At 36.8% G+C, this 23907-nt stretch overlaps 1 protein-coding gene across 10 annotated transcripts in view; it reads right to left on the bottom strand.

The window, feature by feature from the left end:
• Window positions 1-2835: 2835 nt before the first annotated feature.
• Window positions 2836-23907, bottom strand: part of SLC4A10 (solute carrier family 4 member 10) — a gene marked incomplete at both ends in the record, with an annotated part of 305510 nt that continues 284438 nt past the window's right edge. For 9 of the 10 annotated variants that reach the window (XM_079709598.1, XM_079709601.1, XM_079709599.1 and 6 more), the window contains 6 exons: window positions 2836-2902; window positions 8647-8763; window positions 11289-11356; window positions 17045-17167; window positions 17948-18121; window positions 23338-23406. In XM_079709598.1, the coding sequence (XP_079565724.1) occupies window positions 2836-2902; window positions 8647-8763; window positions 11289-11356; window positions 17045-17167; window positions 17948-18121; window positions 23338-23406 (618 nt within the window). Of the gene's footprint in view, window positions 2903-8319; window positions 8454-8638; window positions 8764-11288; window positions 11357-17044; window positions 17168-17947; window positions 18122-23337; window positions 23407-23907 lie in introns of those variants that run through there. The other variant, XM_079709593.1, reaches the window with a different exon arrangement.

Here is a 23907-nt window from a genome sequence, read left to right as displayed (position 1 = left end):
GAGATCTATTGGAAAATTTGGAGAGCAATAGTGCAATGATAGTAAAATAGTCCCACACCTAGAAGCAAAGAGGCTAAAGTTCAATAGAAACAGAGGTAGATCAGTGTAGGTTAAAAAAATAATGAGCCACACTTTTAAAAGCCAAGAAAAATCCTAAAAGATTTAGGGATTGTATTGAAATACAAGTTGCTAGTGAATCATCAGTGGAGAGTTTCTATAAGGCTAAACTACACCAAGGAGATACTCAAATTATATTTAGGAGAAACTTCCCAATATTGAAGGCTGTTAAGTGATAGCAATTACAAAGTAAACTCATGAGTCAAGAGGAAAATACTAACCAGTACATTACAGTTCTGAATGCAGTTACCTCCATAACATATTGCTAGATGGCTACAAAAGAATACTGTTCCCATCTGATCTACTGTAACAAAGAGGGAGGAGACAAATTTTAGAAAATGCTTTTCCCAAGAGGGGTAAAAACCGAAGCCTAAGGAGTTTTAATAATGGGAAATCCTACTAAGGATCTTAGAAGCTTTTACTAGTCATGGGTACAATGTCATCTGTATCTAACTCACTGCTCTCCGGGAAAATGAAGAGGTACATCCTAATATAGCTCTCATCATAGTTTGTTCATAAAGTTCAAATTGTTTGAATACTCTTGAAACGTGTACATCACCAAGTTTGCTTAACATCAGGGGTGTGTCTAAATTTAAATATTATGTTCAATCAAAATGTTCTACATTGATAAGGAAAAAAAAGACAAAACACTTTGCATCACAATTTAAAATTTGCAAGGAAATTAGTTAGGATAAATATTTATTTCCACATAACATTTCTTAGTTGTGAAAAACACAATATCCTAGTCACATTTACACATTACTTAAACTTTGCAATAAATTACATTCAAGATATTCAGTAATTTTGACCAGGAATCTGAAATTAGGAGGAAATATATAACACTACATTTTTCTTATATTTTATATGATTTCAAAATATTAAGATTAACATAGGGATAGCATTAAAATTCACACAAGAACAAAATGACTATAAAAATACTCAGAAATACAGAATTTCATTGGATATGAGTGCTTATTCAAATAGGTGATCATGTGAAGGTTTTAATTCACTATGATCATTTTAAACAGAACAATTATTAATATATTAAAACACTAGGAGGCTGCTTTTGGGACTGACTGGTGTGTACAGCTAGTCTAAATCATAAAACAATGGGAATGGTTACATGTAGTATCTGTATTATAAAATACACAAAGGCAATGCATTTGGAATGTAAAGTTTCTGTATTTTTCCTTGGCATTTATAAACACAGACTTTATTAACTACCAACTCTTCTTATATTTTTTAGGCTTATGTTCCATAAACGAAATGGCTCCTTGAAAGATTGTGAGGGGAATTTTACAGAAGTCATCAAAATGTTGAACCCAGTGGAGGCTTTGTTGTTTATTTCCTTCATAAGCTTAATCACAAGAGGATTTGTTTTGGGTTTTTTTTTTCACTTTTCATGTACACTTATACTCAGAATATTAATTCATAGTTTGGAAAAGCCACAGGGCTCTGAATTATTGTAACACTGGACACTGAAGACTATAAGTTTGATGATCATTGGTAATTCTTAGGAAACAAGAGCACTATGAGATTTCATCTTTAATAATTCACATTCATTTGAAGTGAAATAAAATACTGTATTTTTAGTAATGCTCAAAAATTCTTAATTTTCCTTCCTCTTGTATAAACTTAGTAAAGATGGATTATTTCATATAGACTGAAATATCTACAGAAGCTTCTCAAATAGAATCTAAAATTTTCATTTAAAAGATTATTTTTCTACAGCATGCATTTAATTAAAACGTGGAGAAGAGCTCTGAAGAAGAAAAAATGACAATTGGAGACCTATCAGTCTAACATTAGAACATGATTCAGAAGCAGCATTAAGCAGTCCATGACCTTTAGCAGTGGAATAACTGTACAGGAGTGGAACTTCATGTACAATAACTCACCATGTGGCATTCCACAAGTATGTATATAATAGGTTTATTTGGAAAACACTTGTTGTCAATGGGAGGTAAATTTAACAGCATATTTCTGATAAAGGTTTATATTGAAAATCTCACAAACCCTACAAAGTTTTCCTAAAGCATTTCATACACGCCTAGTATTTGATCATGTAATCACAGCCTGAATATTAAGCAAATACTACTTGACTCTTTGCATTAGTATCTGATTCGTTTAAACAAGTTGTGAATAGGTTTCCATATATATTTTTCACAATGACTTTAAGTTTTAGTTACATATAAATTCTTAAGTATTAAATGTATCATATTAAATCAAGGAAATGCATAAATACAATTATTAAAAAATGTTTTCAAACTAACTTTTCGATTTGGGTCTTTTGAAATAAGTCACTAATGCTAAGCTATAAAAAATAAAAAGAAGTAAGACTACCTTTCAAAATTCTTCTAAATGAAATTATCAGGTATCTTCAGGTCTCTAAGTAGGAAAATACAAACTAGGTGATATGACTTATCTCTTTAAGAAAGCTATTGCTCTCGTAAAACTGACAATGAGAATCTAGTGTTTACAAATGTCTAAAATACAGCAAGGAACACAGAGATTCTTGCATTAGCTATTGTATATGCTCACAAGGGTGTCTCACTGTTCAGAAGTTTAAACACAGAAATGAAACGAGTATTGCACTACTTACAGTATGAAGGTGGATTTGGGATGAAAGACAGAATTTATAATACATGATCAAAGCAGTTTTATGAATAATTGTGGCACTCCTCTCATATATATGTAAAAAATAAATTGAAGATCAAGTCATAGACAAGTCTCCCTGTCAACACCTTTCCCTGAGTCAGCTTTCTTCTCTTTTCGGCTTTCAATGCTACAGGGGAAAAAGGAGAAATGTATTATTTCAATCCAGCATGGCTACTAGGAGGTCTGCTGGTTCAGACACAAAACCCATCAACCCCAAAGCACCACAAGGGCCCTTAGGCATTGCTCTTTCATGCTGCAAAGCATAGATAGATAGCAGCAATTCAAATCCTCTGCACTCAGTGAGACAGAAACCAAGAACTGCAGAAAAAGGGAAATCCAAAAAACAAAAACTAAAAAACAAAAACCAGACATTTTAAAAACAGTACCCAAAGCATGCAAGATTAATACCATGGTCCTCATTTGTGCAAATAAATCACTGATGATTGTTGAAAATGCCATTCATGCCCCTGTCTTAAGATAGCACTGACACTATGAATGACATGAACAAGATGGATGTCGCAGTATGTATTTCTGGGCCCTGCTGCAAGTGGCGCATGCTTTGTGCACAGACTGGGTTCTGATCTTTGGTGAGAACTGCGTTGCCGTCCAGAGGACAGACATGCCTCTGCTGGTCGGGAGGACCCGGTCACCCCGCACACTGCCCTCCAAACACCTGTGCCGTCTCTTCACAGACAAACCCTCCTCCTGTCCATCAGAGGAAGCGTGTTTCACCTCACTCCTTCCAGAATAAACTCATTCCCAAGTGGCTTCTGTTTTAACTGTTCTCCAATTAACTTTATCAGTGGGCAAACTGGTAACGTGACTCTATCATTTTTTAAAAAATATTTTTCCGATGCTCACTTTTCCTACTCTCAAGTTGACAATTTTCACGCGAAATTCAAATAATGGGCTGACACGCATGAAGCTCACACCAAGAGTACACGCATGAAGCTCACACCAAGAGTACACGCATGAAGCTCACACCAAGAGTACACGCATGCTCCCAAGGGGCAGCTCTGCTCCCTCCCGGCCACGTCTGGCACGGGCCAAGCTGAACGCTGAGGCCCTTCCTGGGCCCCTGCTGCTGCTGACTCGAGGGCAGCCCACACCCGGCCGCTGGGGCCCTGAGCTGCAAGAACCCACATATTTTTACTGTTAACTTTGGCTCTTAATATAACTATGAAATAGTTGATGGTGGGGAAACCCTTGGTTTTATATAACTCTTCTCCAAAGAGGAAAGGGACAGTTAAAGTCCCCTTTTTCCTACAGGACCTCCTGTGCAGCTTTCGTAGTGGTCAATAACTTAGACACATTCTAAGAGTGTGTTTTTTAAATTGTTTTTCCTCCAATTCAGGCTAGAAACAGCCCTTCTCAGTTGTCACCACCACCCGGCGCCATCAGGTAAGAAGTGCCGGAGCTTCTGCCATCTCTGGCGCGCCGCCAGCGCTGAGAGCTGGTGTGAGCGGGTGTCGACGGCACCCGGGTTTGTGCCTGCCACACTTCTCAGCACACAGTACTTACAGGTCAGAGCAAAGCGACTTTTCCTCTTTTCTGTTCTCCTTCCATGAGAAGAGATGACAGTGTGCACATGATGTGTTGAGGGGCTTAACTGTATTTTTAACTCCTCTATCTGCATGACTCACTTTCTTCTACTTTAAGTTCCTTTCAGATGACAAGTGTCTGCTACACTACTTTCCAAATTAACTTTTCCCTGGGTGCTACCTGGCTCCCAGTGTCTTCTGCCAAACAAAGCCAATGAGAAAAGGCAGCGGGGGCAGGTGGAGGAAGCCCTGGGCTTGGAGTCGGAAGATGACATTCAGTTTCAGGAAGCTAAGAATGAGCTGTGTGACCCTGGACTAGTTGTTTAATTTCTCTGGGACTTGGTTTCCTCATCTGTACATTAGTTTTGGACTAAATGGCCTCTAAATTTTCTTGTAGCTTGAATGTCAGAATTCTGAGGCTAGTAGTCTCAATTCCAATGAGCTCTAACTTTTGAAAGATAGAAAAGCACATTCTATCTGTAGGAGACTGTGGGGACGGAGACGTACTGGTCTCTACACATGCACAGTTCCTGTGTGCACAATGCTCCATAACCTTTCAATAAGTGAGCAAATTCCCAGTGGCACTATTAGCCACCAGGCAGTGAAAAAAAAAACGATTCAGAAAGTCAATATCATTCACAGACATGCTTCCTCCTGATGTTCTGCTTTGGTCAAACTGGTTGTTTAGCTACAAAACAATAACCAATTAAATGATTGGGCTTTTTTTCCCCCTCTTTAAAACCAGTGGTTCTGGTATCAGATCAGATTGCAGCAATGAAGCAGAAATTTTATAACCAGCTCAAGACTTCAATGAAAAAATATTATTGACTTGAATCTTCTTAGTGCATGGCTAGTACTCTCTTTATTCCCTGTTACATTCATTTTCAGGATGCCAATCAATTCTAAACTTCCACTGTAATCAATATATTATATCAATATATATTTATTAAATGTATATCATATCTATTACATGCTATTACAATAAACACATATTGCATATCTATTATATACCAGGTACTTTGTAAGGACCAAGGGACACAAGATGGATGAGACAAAACATAAGGAAGTAATATTTCAAGAGAGGGCAAAATGTGACCCACTACCTTCATGCTGCCAGGCACTCTATGAAACTGTTATTTGTCAATGGCACCATAGTAGTTGATATACACAACATTTACCAAGCAGTCATGAGAGGGCTGAGGCCTAGGAAATTAGAGCAAAGAAGCATCCAGCATGGAAGGGGGTGGGGGTGTGGGGACAGGAGAGCAGGGGCAGTGTCCCTAGACCCTAGCCTCTGCCACCAAGGCAAAGCCAAGTGCTGCCAGGTACCTGCCCAAGAAATGCTGGTCTTGGGTGTCAGCGTATCACAGCAGTTGCTCACCTATTCCGATGCGATGTGGTTTTTAATGTGACCTATTTCTGTCAATTCATTTAAATAAGCTGTGGAGGAGCTTGTCCCATGCGTGTATAGTGCTGTTGAACTAGGATCAAATTAGACATCCTGCAGATGTGGTAGAACCTGCATTCAGTTCTTAGATCCTTCTTTCAGTTAAGCTGGGTAAATTTTTTTGGACAACATAAAGGGAATGAAATAATGGAGAAAATATAACTGCTATTCCAAATTGCACTCAGAAAAGGTATTTAGGCTTCTCTGATAGGCATTAGGGCCTATAGTGGGGGATAGGATGAAAACACCTAGGGGTGGGGTGTCAGAGACTGCTGGGAAGCCAGCTGAGGTCTCGAGAGAGAGACCCTGAGAACCTGGTCTCTAGGGCGTTTTTTGCCAATGGATACGCTAGCAGGTATAGCATTTTTACAGTTCCTGGTCATCACACTTCAATGCCTTCAACAGATACCAAGAGAAAGTGGTGGCTTGGGGAGAGTATTGCTGTTGTTAGTACTGGTGGTTTTAGGATTTCTGGAAGCCACATTCTTTCTGCCAGTTTCCTCTGTTATGAAGAAGAAAGACATTAATAACTAACTGAGAGATATTTTTCATGTGGAAAGCTACAGATTTTATCACATTTAAAAGTAAAGAAAACTGGGTAAACTTTCATTCCACAATAGTTTTGAATCTCATGTTAGTGGGAACATAGGTTCAAAGAATAAGAAAAAAGTGGTTATATGAAAATATAAAGGGTGATCTATTTAAAATCGCATCTGCTTTTAGGCACACTACATTGTTCACTAGAATTAGTCTACTGTGAGAAGTAATCTGACACATATTTTAAACAATTGAGTTTTTCTGGTGAAAAGCATCACTTGACTTATTTACTTTAAGGAGTACCTAAAATATCATGACATAAAACTGTTGCTTGAACCAAAGAAAAATAGAGAGAGTTTTCACTACGGATCTGTAGAGTACAGGAAGAAAAGCAATCTCTAAGTCTGATTGTCTCAAATTCTTCACATATTCCCATGGCTGGCATTTTATTTTGAGTTCGTAAACCTGGAGTTCACATTTTTAAAAATCAGAGAAATGCCATATTTTTAATGAGAAAGGGTCCACAAGCATATATTTCAATAGGTTTGAGAAACTGCCCTTCTCATGACTGATTTTCTTCCAAGACGTCTAGCAAATCAGAGCTACTGTGAGGATGACTCTATCAGACTGTGGCAGGGATCTTTGGGAAAAGGAGATAAAGCATGTTTTAGAATAAAATATTACTTCTGCTTGAGCCAAGCAAAGAAATACATGAAGATTTTAAAGGCTTGTTAAAAGACAGAAAATATCAACCAAAAGTCTTTGAGAGAGCCTGTTGAGTAACTTACATTAACCTCCTTTTGGAGCAAGTGGTGGAGGTATTTGAAGGAGAGAAAGAGAGGAAGAGGGGGAGAAGGAGAGAAGGAGAGAACATGAAGTAATCCCCCAGCTTTATGGGGTGAAGACTCCTAGACTCTCTGTACATCCACTGCTGGTGTTGTTTATGCTGTTTAAGATAGATATGACACTGAAGCAGCATGCCATTTTGGGGTGACAAAAACCATCAATAAGAGATATCCTCTAAGTCTAATCTCGCCTCTTTTTCTAACCCATGTTTCCAGATAGTTCTCATGAAGATAAAGCTTGCAGTTTTGGAAGCATGGTGGTACGTAAATGAAGTTCCCAGCTTTGCAATTTCTTAATTCAAGGGATAAATTTTCTTTTTCAAATATAGAAATTTGATGTTATTATTAAATACAGTTCTAAGAGGTTTGTTGATTTATATATGATGCATTTGTATAAGTCATGTGGGGAAAAAAGTTTACTCAAGTTTCAAACCCTCTTAAAGAGCTGAGTGGTTATAGGAACACCGTAAACACTCAATGTGACCCTGGATCTAAACCCAAGACTCTCCACGCCTTTTGCCTCCCCAAAACTCACACAAAGAACATAGGCTGACCAGGTTTCTAGAAGACACCATTTAACAAAAGGAAATGCAACCAAGGAATAGGTTTGAGGGAAAGGGTCTTACCTTTGGGGAATCAGCTTCTAGAGTGATTAGGAAGGGGAGCTTATGACAAAAATGTAATATAAAAATTAAGTAGAAAAAGTTAATTTAAGGTCATGAAAATAAAGGAAATTAATAATTAAACACTGTCCCAAATCCCTCAATCACTCTTTAATAAGAAGGAATATCAGCATAATACAGAGATTTTTCTTCAGATCAACATCTAAGAAGACTGGATGGTTTGAACTCTTATTTATAAATTCTGGAAAATGCAGTTGGGAATCCTGTGATGACTCTTGATATTTAAGGACACACTCTTCCCACCTCATGCATTTAAAACTATCATCCACAACTGCAGGAGTTGTTTCTAATGTTTGCATACAGAGAAGAAAAAAATGGATAAAACTTTCTGGAACTGAAAGTTTTGGCGTAAAAACTTTAGGGAAGGTTTTTCAGAGGGTTGGAATAAGGGACTGGAAATAATCTAAATACAAAATTACCATTGCATGTGCCATATGGGTTTTAAAAAGAACAGGAGAATGAAAAACGTGGTCAGACATCTAAGAGGGTCCTTAGAAGTGGGTGATGAGGGAATACACTAAAATCCTACTGCAAAAGAGTATGCCAAAATGAATGTCCAAAAATGTTCTGCATTGGGACTCCTTTATAGCACCATTTCTCCCCACTGTCATAGTTTTGGGGTGAGCTTTTAATTTGAAAGGGAGATGTTGAAAACATACCAACAAATGTGATCATTGCGATTTCTATCCACTTTTTAAAAGAATTTTCTGAAAGATTTTAGATCTAAGTCCAATGGAAACCAATGCTATTCTTTTAACGGATTCATGTCATTAAATGACTGGGATCATTATAAATTCACATTATTTTAGAATTCAAACCTTTTAGAAGGAAAGCTTGACTCCTTATCTTTTGAGTTATCAGCAGTAATCAGAAGGTTCCTCCACAAGGCAGTCTTTGACATTTCATCAGAAATATTGATCACAGATGGATCATCTCTAGATAGGAGTTTACCCAAAATGAAATAATAAGCATTAAATAAGAAACTGCAGTTATCTAGCAATAGACACTAAATATAGGACAGTCTTATGCCTCTGTACAGTATTTTTGATAATTACAAATTAAGTATTAAATAGTTCTCTCCCAAAAAACTATGAAGAATAAAAATCTAAATGAAAGATTCTAAGTTATATAGAAACTGGTTTGGGGTACAGTTTTCCTAATCCATTTCAAATGACAGAGTTTAGGTTCTGCATGTGCATTGTTGGGCCTCTTGCCTCTACATTCATAGCCCAGCAGAGCTCTTCACCCCTCCCCTCAGACTCCACAGTGGCTCCCACCCACTAAAAGTAAAAGCCCAGTGGATGGGCTGTAAGGCCCTGTCCCTACCCTTACCCTCTAACTTCACCTTCTGCTATTACACCCCTGGCTCCTTCCTCTCCAGCCACAATGCAATGGCCTCCTGACTGTCCTGGGACACTACAGGCTTTCTGCTCCCTCAGGGCCTTGTACTTTCTCTTCCCTCTGCCTATAACGTTCCTTTACGTGGTATAACCCCTTCCTTCCTTAGTTCAAATGTCACCTGCTCAGACAGGCCTTTGCTGACTGCTCCATTTAAAATTTCTGTTTCCATCGCCTCATAGCAACCTCATCCCTCTTTTTTGCTTTATGTTTTTGTTGCACTTTTCACCATTTGAAATACAGTACTACATGACTTGTTCATTTGTTTATTTCCTGTCTCCCCCCGCCCCTCTACTCTACTTGAATATAAGCTTCATGAGAACAAGGATTCTTGCCCATTGGTCCACTGCTGTTCCCCCACGACCTAGACAGAGCCTGGCACTTGGTATCCACTCAATAAATATCCATTGAATAAATGAAGGCAGGCTGTGTATTTGACAGAGGTTTTCCTAAATGACTGGGGGAGCCTGTAATATCAGGGCCTCTACTATGCTGCATGCAGTTTTTACATATTAAAACTGCACCAATTATAGGTGCCATTTAGAACTCTCTAAAACATTCCCAGGGCTAGAAAGACAACCAAATATCAACAGAGATAAAACACAGGCCAAGTCAAAGAAAGTTTCATTGGGTGAGAAATCAGCGCTCTTCTTACCACACGTAAAAAAAGATTCTCTGCTGCGGAAAAAGTCATGTTCTACAGAAATTCTAAGCTGACCTCACATGCCCCTCATTGTGGACATTCACAAGAGGGCAACAAATTCAATTTTTAAGAGGAACACTGAGAGTCTGAAGCAAAACAGGTCTCACAGGCTCCTTCCTTGCCCAATCTGGACATGTGTTCTTTAATACCTCTAATTCATCCAGCCCTTGGTAACTCAAAGCATGAGATCAGCTAGTTTCCAAAAGAGCGTCATGTAGAATATAAGTTTTTCATGATATTATGTGAAAAAGAGTCTTGTGAGCAAAAGAGTTTAGAAAATGCTGGATACAACAAAGTTAAACTTTTTTTTTTAAATGCCAGTACTAGAGTCTTTAATATGCCAATGTGCATTGTGAATCTCTAAATTAAAATGTGGTATGGAACATTTTTCAGGCTAATTAAACCACAACATCCTTTTAAGAGGGGTACCACAAGAGACTAGGTAGATTTCTATAGAATACAGTTGGGAATATGCTGATTCAACTAAACAATCAACAGGATTTTAAAATTTAAATATTGTAAAAAAAAAAAACAAGAAAGAGAGAGAAAGAAAGGAAAAACGCCTTCTAGACTTGTGCTCACTCTTAAGTGGTAGATGATAATTATATTTTTTTAATCTAGGGAATATGGTCTTACAGTCAGACCCTGAAGATCCACTCCTATTTTTTAACACTATGAAAAATCTCCTCCTCAGACAAACGTCTTCTATGTTTTTTACTGGTATGGCTCTATATTACCCTTAAGCACTTTGAGATCATATACATAATTTTTTGCCAAATACTTTCAGAAGTTTTATTATAACTTAGAGGAGTCTGCTTTTTTTCTTTTTTTGCTCTGTCTTTGTGCATAAAGAAGATTAGCACAATCTTCTTTATGGAGAGTTACATAAATATTTCCTAAAACTACTGGTAGAACTGAATCCTTCAATTCAGGAAATGGCTTATCTCTTTGGAAGTGTCTTTTTGAAGCGGTAAACGCTGTTTTTCCCAAAGTTCATTTACACGTGATGAATTCAGTAAATACCTAGCTCATTTATCCCAGAATTGAATCTTGACCTGACTTCAGGTACTACTTTCACAGAATATGAAAGAGAGCTTTCATATTCATTATAAAATAGGAGAAGACATCGGACGACAGCTCCCTGCCTCGCTTCTTTTTAAGCAACTTGGCTATAGTCAGCGTCTAGCGGCAGAACTTAGTACTGGGACAGGGTAATCTAACACCTAGTTTCAGTTCTTTCTACTCTAACATAACATCAACAAACCTCTATAGTAATCCACACATACGAAATTCTTAAGTAGAGTGTATAACAACACATTCCATTACTCATATTGGTGTGTTTTTACATTTATATCTTACCTATAGTGCCCTTCCAATGGGAGTTGTACTGTGCCCTCATCTTCCATAGCTAGCATACTTTGTTCTTCCTGGCAAGATAAATGTAAAATATACAAAAGTGAACCTGATGAGTCTCCACTTTACATTAAAGAAGAAACAGAGATTAATGTTTCACTATCTCATTAACCTCAGAACCTTCCACTTTGTTTGCATTTATTAATGTTAGCACAGGTCTTTTCAATAAAGCATCAGCTACCAAGAACATAAGTAATTAATGAGTCTTATACCACAAAGTAATTTAAATGCTAACAATAACCTCCTTCATGTCACTCAATGTAAAACATGGTTATTTTCCAAGAAGATTTTTTTTTAAATAATCTAAATTTTACAAGGACAAACATATGGGTAATGTAATCGTTTTCATTGTTGAAATTACATTCCCAGAATGCTCTGTTAGGAAGGAATGAGAGATGTATTTAGGACAGTGGTTTTCAAACTTTAGTTTACAACAGAATCACCTGGAGGGGTTATTAAAAATACAGATTACTGGGCCGCACCTCCAGAGTCTGATTCAGTCAGTTTGGAGCAGCGCCTAAGTAACACATCTAACAAGTTTCCAGGTGATGCTGGTTATGCTGGTCTGAAGACAATACTTTGAGACTTGGAAATAGACAGTAGAAGATATCTTCCTCTATGGACCAAAACACAGGAGTGTTTTCCACTTAGACTCATCGTAAGCTTTTGTTTTAGGCCTCAGATTTCTTCTTACAATGACAATATTCCACCCTCCCCCAAAGGATGGTAATGCTTCATACATTCATTTCTTCATATCTAATGTTTTAAGAGTATATCTTTGGGATGAAGATAATCTTATGTAGCACTGAAATGTCCTGGTTTAGTTTTCAATAATGTTATAGTTAACCTTTTTCCATGTACCAAAAAATAAATATAGTTATCTCCAGATTATAGCTCCTATTTAATGCATTTATTTTCAAGTGGGTCAATTAGGAATGTTCAAGTTTAGAGAACTATTTGGGGCCATTTAAAAATGTTAGAATTATTGGCTCTAATTCCAGAACTGGAATTTTAAGTTGTGTAGAGATGAAGAGCTAGGTGACTTTCCTGACCAAATGGAAACTGAAGACAGAAAACAGGGAAGGCCCTGGAGCCTCATTGCTTTCCCTCTTTCAGTAGCTTAGCAGTAGCTTGGCTGGTCTAAATCAGGTTCCAGAAACACATGACCTTTGGCTGATGTCATAATTCCTGGCATGCAAGACTGTTCCTAGGGTCCTCAACTTGCATGCTGCCTAAAGAACCATTGCCATATTTCTTGTTACTTAAAGACACAGTGTTTTCTACAGTCTCTTCATCTAACCTATGAATATATAACGTAATGTGTGGGCAGGTCTCGTTTTTACTCTTGAAGTGCTCTCCCTACACATCCAACCTGTGACTAAGGCAGGCTCCCCTCTGCTGGGACCTTAGCCATGCTGCATACAGAATATGTATGCTCAGCCTATGCTGTGAATAATGGAGAGGCCAGGGGACTGTATGAGATCTGCTACTTCTCTGCTTATAAACTACACTCCCCCGCCCAAACACAATGTTATATGTATACTCTGTGGTACTCTGTGGTACTATGGGCATGTGTCTGTTACCCCTTTGCATTACAGGAATTCATTCTATTCTCTTTCCCTGTTACTTTTCAAGGAAAATTTTTCTTTTAAGACCTCTCAGATGTACATTATTTCTTATGTATTATGCCTATTCCCCATGTTATTTGGAGATACCATTAGTACTAATTCATGGTGAGTAGACAGTATCATTGGTTTGAAATTACACATTTAAGCATTTGAGCAGAGCTAATCTGTAGTCTAAAATGATGTATGCCTTGCATCATTGAGGCCATGGGCAGAACATATGTATCCTTTCAGGAAGAAAAGGTTATCTTAATGCATATGGAGGAACATAAAGAGAAAATATTCAGCAACCCCAAACGCTATTTAAGTAAAACCAAATACAAACAAAATGTAATTCTTTCCTTGGTTGTCCACTGAAAGGTAAGCTTGGTATGTAGTATCTTTTCTGACCAACTTGGAATAAAATGTCAAGAAGTCAGGTAGAAAAGGTTTAATAAAAAGTAAAATTCAAAAAAAGCTGAAGAAAAGAATGGTGCCATCAGTGCTTAGGTTACCTGGCAGCAGAAAACTAAGGCTCGAGATTCAATCTAACAGCAAAAAATTGGACCAAAGCTTTGGGAACAATTTTGGTTTTTTCCTCAGATGATTTTCCACTTTTCTCTCAAATTGCTTTCAATAATTATTTTGCACTCTGTGGCTTGTTAGCATGTGTGGGCTTTATACTAGTCATAATTCTATCCAAACAAAAACTCATCACCTCTAAAGATAGCATTTCCAAGCCATGCTTATCTGAAGAGAAGGGTGGCAGAGCAGCCGCTGCCTTCAGTGCCAGAAGGAAGCTGGGTGGGCCCCAGAGCTCGGGGATAGAGGGCCGGCTGCATCCTAGGCAGCACTGCGAGGAAGCCAAAAATTGAGACTTTCTGGGGAGGAGCAGTCAAACCAGGCACCAGCCGTCATGACAATCACAACCTAGTTTATCTCAATCATACAGGAAAAGAGAGAGAAAGCAAAAAAGCTTACTGGGTATCCTTCACTTTATAAGTCTGAAGTATCCTAAAATGAGTTCCATTCAGCATTTCATTTACACAGTGTCCATCAAAAAATATGCTGAGCTCTACAACATGGAGATTTTACAAAGGATGATGATCAAAATTTACCCAAGAGCACCTGGGGGGTTTTGCCAATTTGACTAGAGGAATGTTCATATTCTGATTTGAACACCATCTTTTAATTAAGATAGCCAAAGCATTGTTCGGATACTAAATAAGTGAAGGACAATTAATGCTATATCCAGTAAAAGGCAGAAAAATAGAGGCTTAAAAACAAATCTATTCAATAGCACTCAAATATTTACTGAGTATGTATTATGTGCTAGGCACACAGGGAACAAAAAGAATAATCCAGGAGCTATTCATGAATCCATTCAGCAAATACGTATTAAGCATGATCTTCAAGACAGGTAATCTGCTAGGTACTGGGTATACAACGATGAAAAGAAAGCCATGAACCCTACTCTCAGAGGATGAGAAGGATCACTGTAAAAAGTATAGGACAAGAGGCAGTGGTATCTGGGCCAGTCTTATCTGATCAGTTTGGTAATAGAAAGGAAGAAATTTAGGTGGGAAGAAACAATATGGGTCAAGGATAAAAGGTAGGAATAAATAGGACATGTTTGCACGACAATGAACAACTAGCCTGGCTGGGGCCAAAGGCCTGTGCTGAGTAGAAAAGGAAAAGAAAATCAGGGTTAAATCGTGGTGTGTTTTGATGAATAAGATCTTATATATAAAATTACATCATGAATCTGAATTATAGTTTGTGATTATAGTGTAAAAAATACAATTCATATATTATGATACCTAACAAATGCTCTACCTAGTGAAACAGGTAACATTTGTTACTGTATCCATTTCTCATGTAAAGTCTGTATCTATGTAGGAGCCCTCAAATAGGTCAAAGTACAAACAACAGCAGCACAGAGCCAATGTTCATAAAGATGTCTATCGTATTAGAGAGAGAAAACATTCAGCAGTTTTAGAATTCATAGATCTTAAAAAATGGAAGGGACTTCAGAAATCAAGTTGAACCCCTTTATTTTACTCAAGAAGACAACAGGGCCTACAGAACCTAAGAAGTGTTTGATCGTTTCCTTCCCCAATTACTAATAGAACAGATAATGCTACAAGCATCACACACACACACACACACACATACACATATACATACACACTTATAATAATTTGTAAACCATAAAATGTTATATTTATAAGAGGTATTCCTTAAAATTTCCAATACGTAGAAGGGCCAATACATACAACAACTCACTTTAACAATGAAAACTGAAAAGAAAAAATGGGGAGGAGGAGTAGTCTATATAGAATTCATATAGATGGATGCAACATGTTTTTTCATCAGAATATTTGATTTAGTTTCTCTAATTGACATCTAAATTATTATAAAATACAATAATTCTCAGATTTAGAAGACTATATTCTGTGGATGTAAAGTCTGTGGGTTTAGGAAAGGTCTTGCCTTAAATTTTACACACATCAGAATCACCTAGAGGTCTTGTTAACACAAAATCTGGCCCTATCTCTAGAGTTTTGACTCAGTAGGTTTAGAATTCAGATTGTAACAAGTTGACCGGTGTTGGCTGATACATCAGAGGTCATGGGACTACACTTTGAAAACCACTGCTTGAGGAAGAAGAATATGCTTGCCTTGCTCTAAGATTCAATTAGAAATAACATTTGCCTGTGCAATAATTAGGCCATGCTTCCCAAATCCACAACCAATTCTGATCTTTCTGAGCAGTAAGACATGCTCTCTAATTTGTTTAATTGCACTTGCTTTTAGATTGCTTTTCCATCTTCTTGGCCTTGCTCATGAGACTGCTTCATACAGATCACAAGTCCCATTTGCCCCCCTCCTTTTTTTCCCTATAGCATATATGTTAGCGTGAACCTCCCACAAACCAAGAGGTGTCAATATCATGATCACTGCACAGAGTTGAATTTCCAGAATTTATCTAACGTTAACCTCCTTCTCCCTCACCGAGGAGCAAACATTCTGCTGGGGCTTACTGCTTTAACAGCAGCCCTTTTGTCAAATGTGTACAATGTCCTAGAGAATACTGAAGTGGGAAGGAAAGCGTGTTGGTACTCTGAGCACATTTGGACATCCAGAATTTGATTCTGCATTCTTCCCTTTACACAGAGCAATGTGCAAAATGTCAGGGTTCCAATATTCATTTCTATCCTGATTATAATCCTTTCTTTCTAAAAACTGAAGCATATGCATATGCATATGCATGAAGTACATGAAAATTTGGAACAGAAGCTCTGCGACCTTGGACTGGCCTGTGTAGCTATTTATTCTGCTTAACTCATTATTGAATTTTAAGGTCAAACTAATGTTTTCTCAGTGCCATAAGACCAGAAGTGGGCTACTGATAGTAAAACCTTGGATGATAAAGGTACAAGCTTGTAACTATCATCAAAAGGACAAGAGGTGAGACTATTTTAAATTCAAGTCTCAGGGAGCTGAGACATTTCTGCTCTTTACCATCTTTCCAGATCACAATCAAAGTTACGCAATTAATTTGAGTAATTGCAGAAATACAACATTTTTTGGAGAACTTGTTCATTTACCACGTTAATGTACAATCTCTTGGAAGACTGGGCCTTGGTATAAGATGCCAAGTAAGAAGATCACATCCTTCAGTGGAGTCCATAGCCTCAAGCAAATGGAATACCAAGATCTGGGTGACCAAGTAGAATTCAACCAGAATTCAAGTTTTAGTGTAAGCCTTCTTCAATCTTCCTACTCTCTATACTGATCATATTCTTTTAATACTAATTCCAAGTTAGAAAGTTAATATCTTTAATTTAACTTCTCTCTCTCCAAAGTATTTGCATATTTCATTAGGGTTTGGTTTACTCATGTAAGATATGTCCTCTCTCTGTTCAAGTTCCAGCTTGATGATTTTAAACATCCATCTTCCAGAATAGTCCACCTGTGTTTGTTAGTAGTCACTATCTAAAGCTAAACACAAAAATTTAGCTTTGCAAAGAGCTATTACTGCACAAGTGTTCCTTTTTCTTTCCTTTATAAGATACTGATTTTGCTCTGACTTACTTCTTTTTCAGCATCTTCTAGTTTCTTTTTCTTACTCTCAGGCATTAAATCATCCAACCAGCTGAGTTCCCGTTTGGTAAACAGAAAGTCCATCAACTTTCTTACAAATACCAGAGCTAACACCTGAAGTAAATAATAAAACAGTTTAAAACAGGGAAAAAGTATAAATGGGAGGTTTAGATTTGTTTGGTTTTTGGTACAAACAAGTCAACTTCAATTAGGGCTGACATTAAAGTGAAATCTGAAGATATGTGCGTATAAAAGATATTGAGTGTACTTTTGCTTCCTTCACTTCCTTTTCTTACCACATCTCCAGAATAATGGCTATCATTTTACCCATTATACGAGTCATTTAAAGAAGCAATGAAAAAAACTATATATTTGACTGTTTCCTTAAATACACATAGTTAATAGTTCACATTATTTTAAATGAACATTAAACCATTATTACCTATGCTGATGATATTTTAAATTACTTATAGTAATTCAAATTCACTTTATTTTTGAAGTATTTGAAACTGGTTTAAAATAGTTAATAAAATTTGATTTTATATACTCCAATAAAGATGTTAAAAAAATTTAATTTCAAAACTCCCCTTACATTTTCAAATTTGCTAGTATATCTTTAAAGTTAAATTTTGAAAGTTTACATTTTCCACCCAACTTCAATTAATTCATACTACTGCTAATATTCAGAATGATAGAGATGAAGCTAGTATGAATCACTGAAATTCATGTATAATCTGAAACCCAATCTTAGTTACTAGTTTTAGTGGCTAAAGTTTATACTAAGATTTCCAAAAATTGTTCAAAATTATTCTATTGATCCAGTTTGTTCATGGATTTTCATTGAGAGCAGAAAATCAGAGGAGGAGAAAAAGAGTTGAGTTAGAAGTTTCATACCATCATGGGAAAGACAATAGCAGCTCTTGAAACTTTGATTATCCACAAAAGGCCAAGGCAACTCATCTGAATAACTGTGAAGAGATGGACTTTTCGAAGTGGTACATGCCTTAGATATATAAAATCTGGTTGATGTTTTGCAGGCATCCAGAAGAGCTTTATTCTGTCGAAGAACTAGAAGATAAACAGACTAAATTGCTTTTTACAGACAGCAATAGAAGTAGGACAAGTAAATGTATAATATGGTCCAATATATGGTAGATCACACTTAAGTTGACATCAGGACAATACTATTGTTAAGCGTACACTCTGAAATAATACAGTTTCAGTTTTATAATATGCCACATTTTCTTGAATATGGACACGTTATAATTTAAAAGTTTAATAACATTAAAGCCAATGCTAAATGTTGCTCCCTCAGAGAGTATAGCCTTGAAAGAAAACATTATCATCATCCTCTTCATCATCACAGCACAATTTCTTCTTTTATCTGCCCCTTAAGCACTAGGGTTTCCTGGACTCTTCTTTCCTGAATAGCTCATCCGTACCCATTGTTTCAACTTTCACATACTTGCTAAAGACTCTCAGACCTCAATTCTACTTCAGCTCTGTCTGTCTTGAGCTCTAGACCCATATCCAGCTGCTGAGTAGGATGTTTTGACCTCCTTAGTTTGACTCTGCTGTTTGGCCTTGCCATTTTGATCCCCAACAAGGTTTTGGTGCTGTTTCTAAAAATACAAACATCTTGGTCATAAAGATTTAACCTAGATGAATTATTGTTAATAAAGTATTTTTCAGAGCAAATTTTAACTGTTTAATTTCTTGATCAAATGTAATCTTCAATCACATTTTACTTATTAACAAACTGTACAGCATGTTAGCTTTATTTTATGTGGATCATTTTGTTTAATTTTTCTCAGGCCAAATTTTGCAGTTTTCAATATTTCCAACAAGAAGCGATGATTTAGAAAATGACAGTTTCAATCATTGTCAGTTCTATATCATACCATTTCTATAGGAATATCTCCTATGCATTTTAAGAGTAATATTAGATTTAGTTTTTAGCTACTTTATATAAGAAAATTGTAAGCAATTCTCGTCAAATATTCCAAAATTACTCTAATATGCCAAGGAACAAATGTCCATGAAGTCAAGTAAGTGTTAGTGGCAAAACATCATGTTTGTCCAATAAAGATGTTAAAAAAAAAATCATGTTTTACCAAAGCCTCCTCATATCCCAAATTCAACATAAACCCATCTTTCCTTCTGTGTGCCCTGTCTTACAGTGCAGCATGACCTGCCCTCAGGCATCTAAACCAGAATCATTCATAGTTTAGCCCATCCACTGTTCATTTATTTATTCATATTCATTTATACATTCCAAAAAATTTGTTGAAAACCTTCTATGCAGAGTACTAAGTGCTGAATTAGTTTCTGGTTTATCCCTGTCTATATTGTCCACAAATATTTCACTGGGTCTTTTTATTTCTACCACCTAAATATCTCTTAAAATTACATGTCATTAAATAAATAAAACTCTGCATGGTGGAGGTGGCAATAGGGAAGAAATAAAGTAAAATCCTTGTGGTTATAACCGAATGTTTCAATTTCTATAGAACTAATTTTTCCCAGCCACCATTTCTCCATTTGTGAAGTTATGTTATTGCATAAATGTACTTCAGTGTGTGAGTGCTTCACTTGTTATTGCTTAAATGGCACATTTGCTTTACTTTGGATTCCTGAAGTGCTAGAGCGAATATAAATGTGGTTATATATCAGAGTACAGAAACAGCATTCATGAGAACACTAATCTGTTTTTTCTGCCATGTTGCACAGTGAGAAGCCTAGATAAGTTTCTTAATATTACCGAACAGGTAACGTATAGAGCCCTCCAACAAACAGGGTAACAAATGGACATGCTTCTTGAACTGTTGATATTCAGCACATTTTTAAGTATTATTACTCAAGTAATGATAATCATGCTAAACGTATTCTGAGTTTTGCATTTGCCTTTGATCTTGTCCTAATATCAGTATCCCGTTTCCCCATCCAGTTAACCACAAAATACCAAATAGGAATTTCAACTCCCTGAGTTTTGGGCTCACTTAAATTTTCACTAACTCTGTTTCTCAGTGTGAAACCCTATTTGCTGTTTCATCGGTGCTATTTAGAACTCATTACACTTTTCTCATGGGCCTTTGATAATGTTTTCCTCAATTTTCATTTGAAAGATTCACACCCCAAATAATTCCAAAATTTGACATTCTTGTTTAGTTCCAAACCTCATGGGTATAAAATCATGTGAGTGGAATTAGGGGGAAAAACCTGTTGCAGCCTATCAAAATGATTTTACTTTGTTTCTTAAACTTCTGCTGCTGTATTGATGTGAGCCCGAGGCCTAATAGTAAATACTTTTCACTTACGGTTGAAATTAGTACTCATGGAACCTCTGCCAAAGGCAAAAAAAAAAACCCCCAAAACCCCAGCAAAACAAATAAACAAAACCTTTTCAATACTCTTCCCTATCTGCCTTACCAAACCAATTCTTTTAAAATATACTTTTCATACATGAAGTTACAGCTGAGCAAATTAAATGTAGTTTGAGTAAAATTAAATGCATAACACTTCTCAACCATCTCCTTCTCCCAAGTTAATTTTACCCAGTGGCAGGAGGAACAGAGTCATGCTATCTACTTTGGGTGTTCAGTGATCTTACAGTAACTTCATATTAAAGTTTTGCCTCGGTTCTGACATTCAGTAGTATCCTAAGGCTGAAGAGGTTTTCCTTCTCCCAAAGGCAGAAGCTGGTTAGTTGTTTATTCAGGAAAAGAGTTCCTGTGCTGCCTGTCCCTCAGTGTTGAGAGTTTAGCTAAGCTATTCCACAGTGTTGCTGCTTCATCATCCATTTTGTTTGATCAAGCAGCCTGAGGTGACCTTAAACTACCCTAACCCCTCATGCAAGTGTACGCCTTAGACAGCTGCCTGTAGAGTCGCAAATAGATATAAGTTCCTGATGTAGCTTCTCCAATGGCCCTTGTGATCAGCAACCTCCCCTGCCCCCCACTGCCTTCTCCTTATACACCCCTTAGATAAGACTCCCACAAAGCTTACCAAAACCCTGCTCTTTTGATTTGAAGAGTCCAATTCGGCCTTAGCCCAGGAACCCCAAAGCACTCCACCCACTGACCTTAATAAAAGCATGTGCCCCAGATCCTGTCTCCCTCTCTCTGTCTTCACTTTGTCTGGACCTCCCCATGTGGCCCCTCAAGGCCAGGTACTTCCTGTGTAGACCTGTGAGTGATAAACTTCTCTATTTCAGTTTCTCTTGTGGTCTGCTGTTGAACCGCAGTTCACCATCCAGCACCCTGTGCTCCACTTAAAAAGTGTTAATTTGACAAATTCATAGCACTTATTCAGATGACTTTTCCTCTGTAGGTCTCTGAATGGCAGTGAGTCTGGCTTGTCAAAGAAAATGTGATACTTTATATTGACTTTTAGCTAACAAAAACAAACTATACTTTACAATAAATAATCCTCAAAAGTAGTCTCTTTTTCAAGAAAATTTAAGTGTTTTGGCACAATAATGTTGTTATAAAACAAGATTATTCAAAGGCAAATTTAAGTCGAAACCTGTGTTAGTTCCCTAGTGCTACTGTGACAAATTACAACTTGGTGGCTTAAACAATAGAAATTTATTTTCTCACAGTGTGGAGGCCAGAATTCCAAAATCAGAGTGTTGGTGGGCCATGCTCCCTCTGAAGGCAGTAGGGAAGAAAATTTCCTTGCCTCTTCCAGCTTCTGTTGGTTCCTGATGTACCCTGGCTTGTGGTGGCAAAATTCCAATCTCTGCCTCCACCTTTATGTGGCTTTCTTCCCTATGTCTCTCTGTGTCCTCTCCTCTTCTTACAAGGACCCCAGTCATTGGATTTAGGGTTCACCCTAAATCCAGGGTGAGCTCATTTTGAAATCCATAACTAATTACATCTGCAAAGACTCTATTTCCAAATAAGGTCACATTCTGAGATTCCAGGTGGATATGAATGGGGGGAAGAGGCACTATTCAACCCACTACAGTAACATAAGCAGGAATAATTTGTCAACAGCCTCCGTAAAAATTTAGAATAATCTTGTGGTACTTTTGAAATGTGTCCACAAATTCTTTGGTATTATTCTCTTCAAGAGATGGACTCTAATTTCCCTCCCTGTGCATGCAAACTGGACACAATGACTTGCTTCTAACAAATAGAAAAAAAGTGGAAGTGACCATGCGTGACTTTGGAGATTGTCAATAGGCACAGTGACTTTGCCCTCATTCTCTCTCGTATTGTTCACTGGGATGGAAGTTAGCTTCTCTAGTGTGAGGACATTTAAGTGTCTGATGGAGAGGCCTCCTACCAATAGCCAGAGAGGAACTAATGTCTCTTGCCCTCAGCTATATGATAAGCCGTCTTGGACATCCACCTTCTAGTCCTATTCAAGCCTTCAAATGACTGCAGCTCTCGTCCACATCTTGATAGCAACCACATGAAACATCTTGAGCCAGAATCACCCAGCTAATAAGTTCCCAAATTCATGACCCACAGAAACTGTAAGATAATAAATGTTTACTGTTTTAAGCCACTAAGTTTTATAGCAATTTGTAATGTAGCAATGAGAAATTAATACAAAAACTATATTTATTTAACCAATACTTAAACAATTAATAAGGTTTTCCTTATTTACTTACAAAATAATTCTATAAAGACAATTGTAATAACAACAGGAAAACAAACATAAAAGGAAAAAATATCACCCAGGAGCTCATTACCTTAATAAATTGTCTTTATTTCTCTACCTTCCTTCTTAATCCACCCACACTCACAGTTTTATAAACCTATCATAGCTGCAACTCATTTTTCCACTTTTTCACTTTGCATTTCACCTTGTCATAAGCATTTTTACTGTGTTATTTTTATAGTCATCATATTTATCAATTTTAAATTAATGTACCTTAGATAGCTTAATTATTTTACTGCTGTTGAATAATTGGGTTGTTTCCAATATTTTGATAATATGTGTTACAAGGAACATCTTTGTGCAAAATTTTTTTTCTGTTTTCATAGATAGATGTCCACATACATGATCACAGTATCAAAGATCAAAAGTATTTGGATATATTTTTAAATGTACTGCTATCTTTTTCTAAAAGGATTATAAAGTCTAAACCTTTTACAGTTTTAATATACTCATAGTAAACAAAAGTACCCTCAGATTATGAACCAGTTTGAAGAAATTTAATTGTAGTTTGAAAGCTGCTCCTCAGATAATGGCATGTTTTTAGCTACCACATGACTTAGCATCAACAGACCTGAAGATGTCATCACAGATGTGCTTGTATTACTGTAATTTACCTGAATTCCTTTTAGCGATGAAGCACCCATATAAAGGAACACTCCATATAGCACTGGCATAGGAATAAACTGTAAAAGAACAATTAGATTAAAGGCACAAGTTATTTTCAAATATAATGTGGTCAATATATTCTGCACTTCCAAAGAAAAACACAGAAAAATAAATAAATATTTTAGAAACAGTATAGGGCAGAGCCAGAAGACATGGGTTAAAATCCCAGCTCTAAGCACTTTTTAGCTGCATAACCTTAGGTAAGTTACCTAAGCTCTCTGTGCCTTAGTTTCCCAATATTAGTTTCCCAATATCTAAAAAGGGATAATAATAGGTCTGTTATAAGTATTTAATAGGTCAAAACCAATAAAAACACATATGATACGTAATAAACAATAAATATTAACTATTATTATTATGCTGCTTTAGGGAAATTTGAATTTTGTTTCACAATGGTAAGATATTTAGATTAAAGGTGAAGAATGGAGCTAACATTTAGACATTTTTCCTACATTATACCAGATACTTGTAAACATGTGGATCGTTCAATTTTTCTCTTTTTATTGGAATACCTCAGC

The sequence above is a fragment of the Hyperoodon ampullatus genome (genome assembly GCF_949752795.1).
Source record: "Hyperoodon ampullatus genome assembly, chromosome: 8".
NCBI classification, from domain to species: domain Eukaryota; kingdom Metazoa; phylum Chordata; class Mammalia; order Artiodactyla; family Ziphiidae; genus Hyperoodon; species Hyperoodon ampullatus.
The sequence above is the reverse complement of the archived record's forward strand: the minus strand, read 5'-3'. Positions and strand labels throughout refer to the sequence as shown.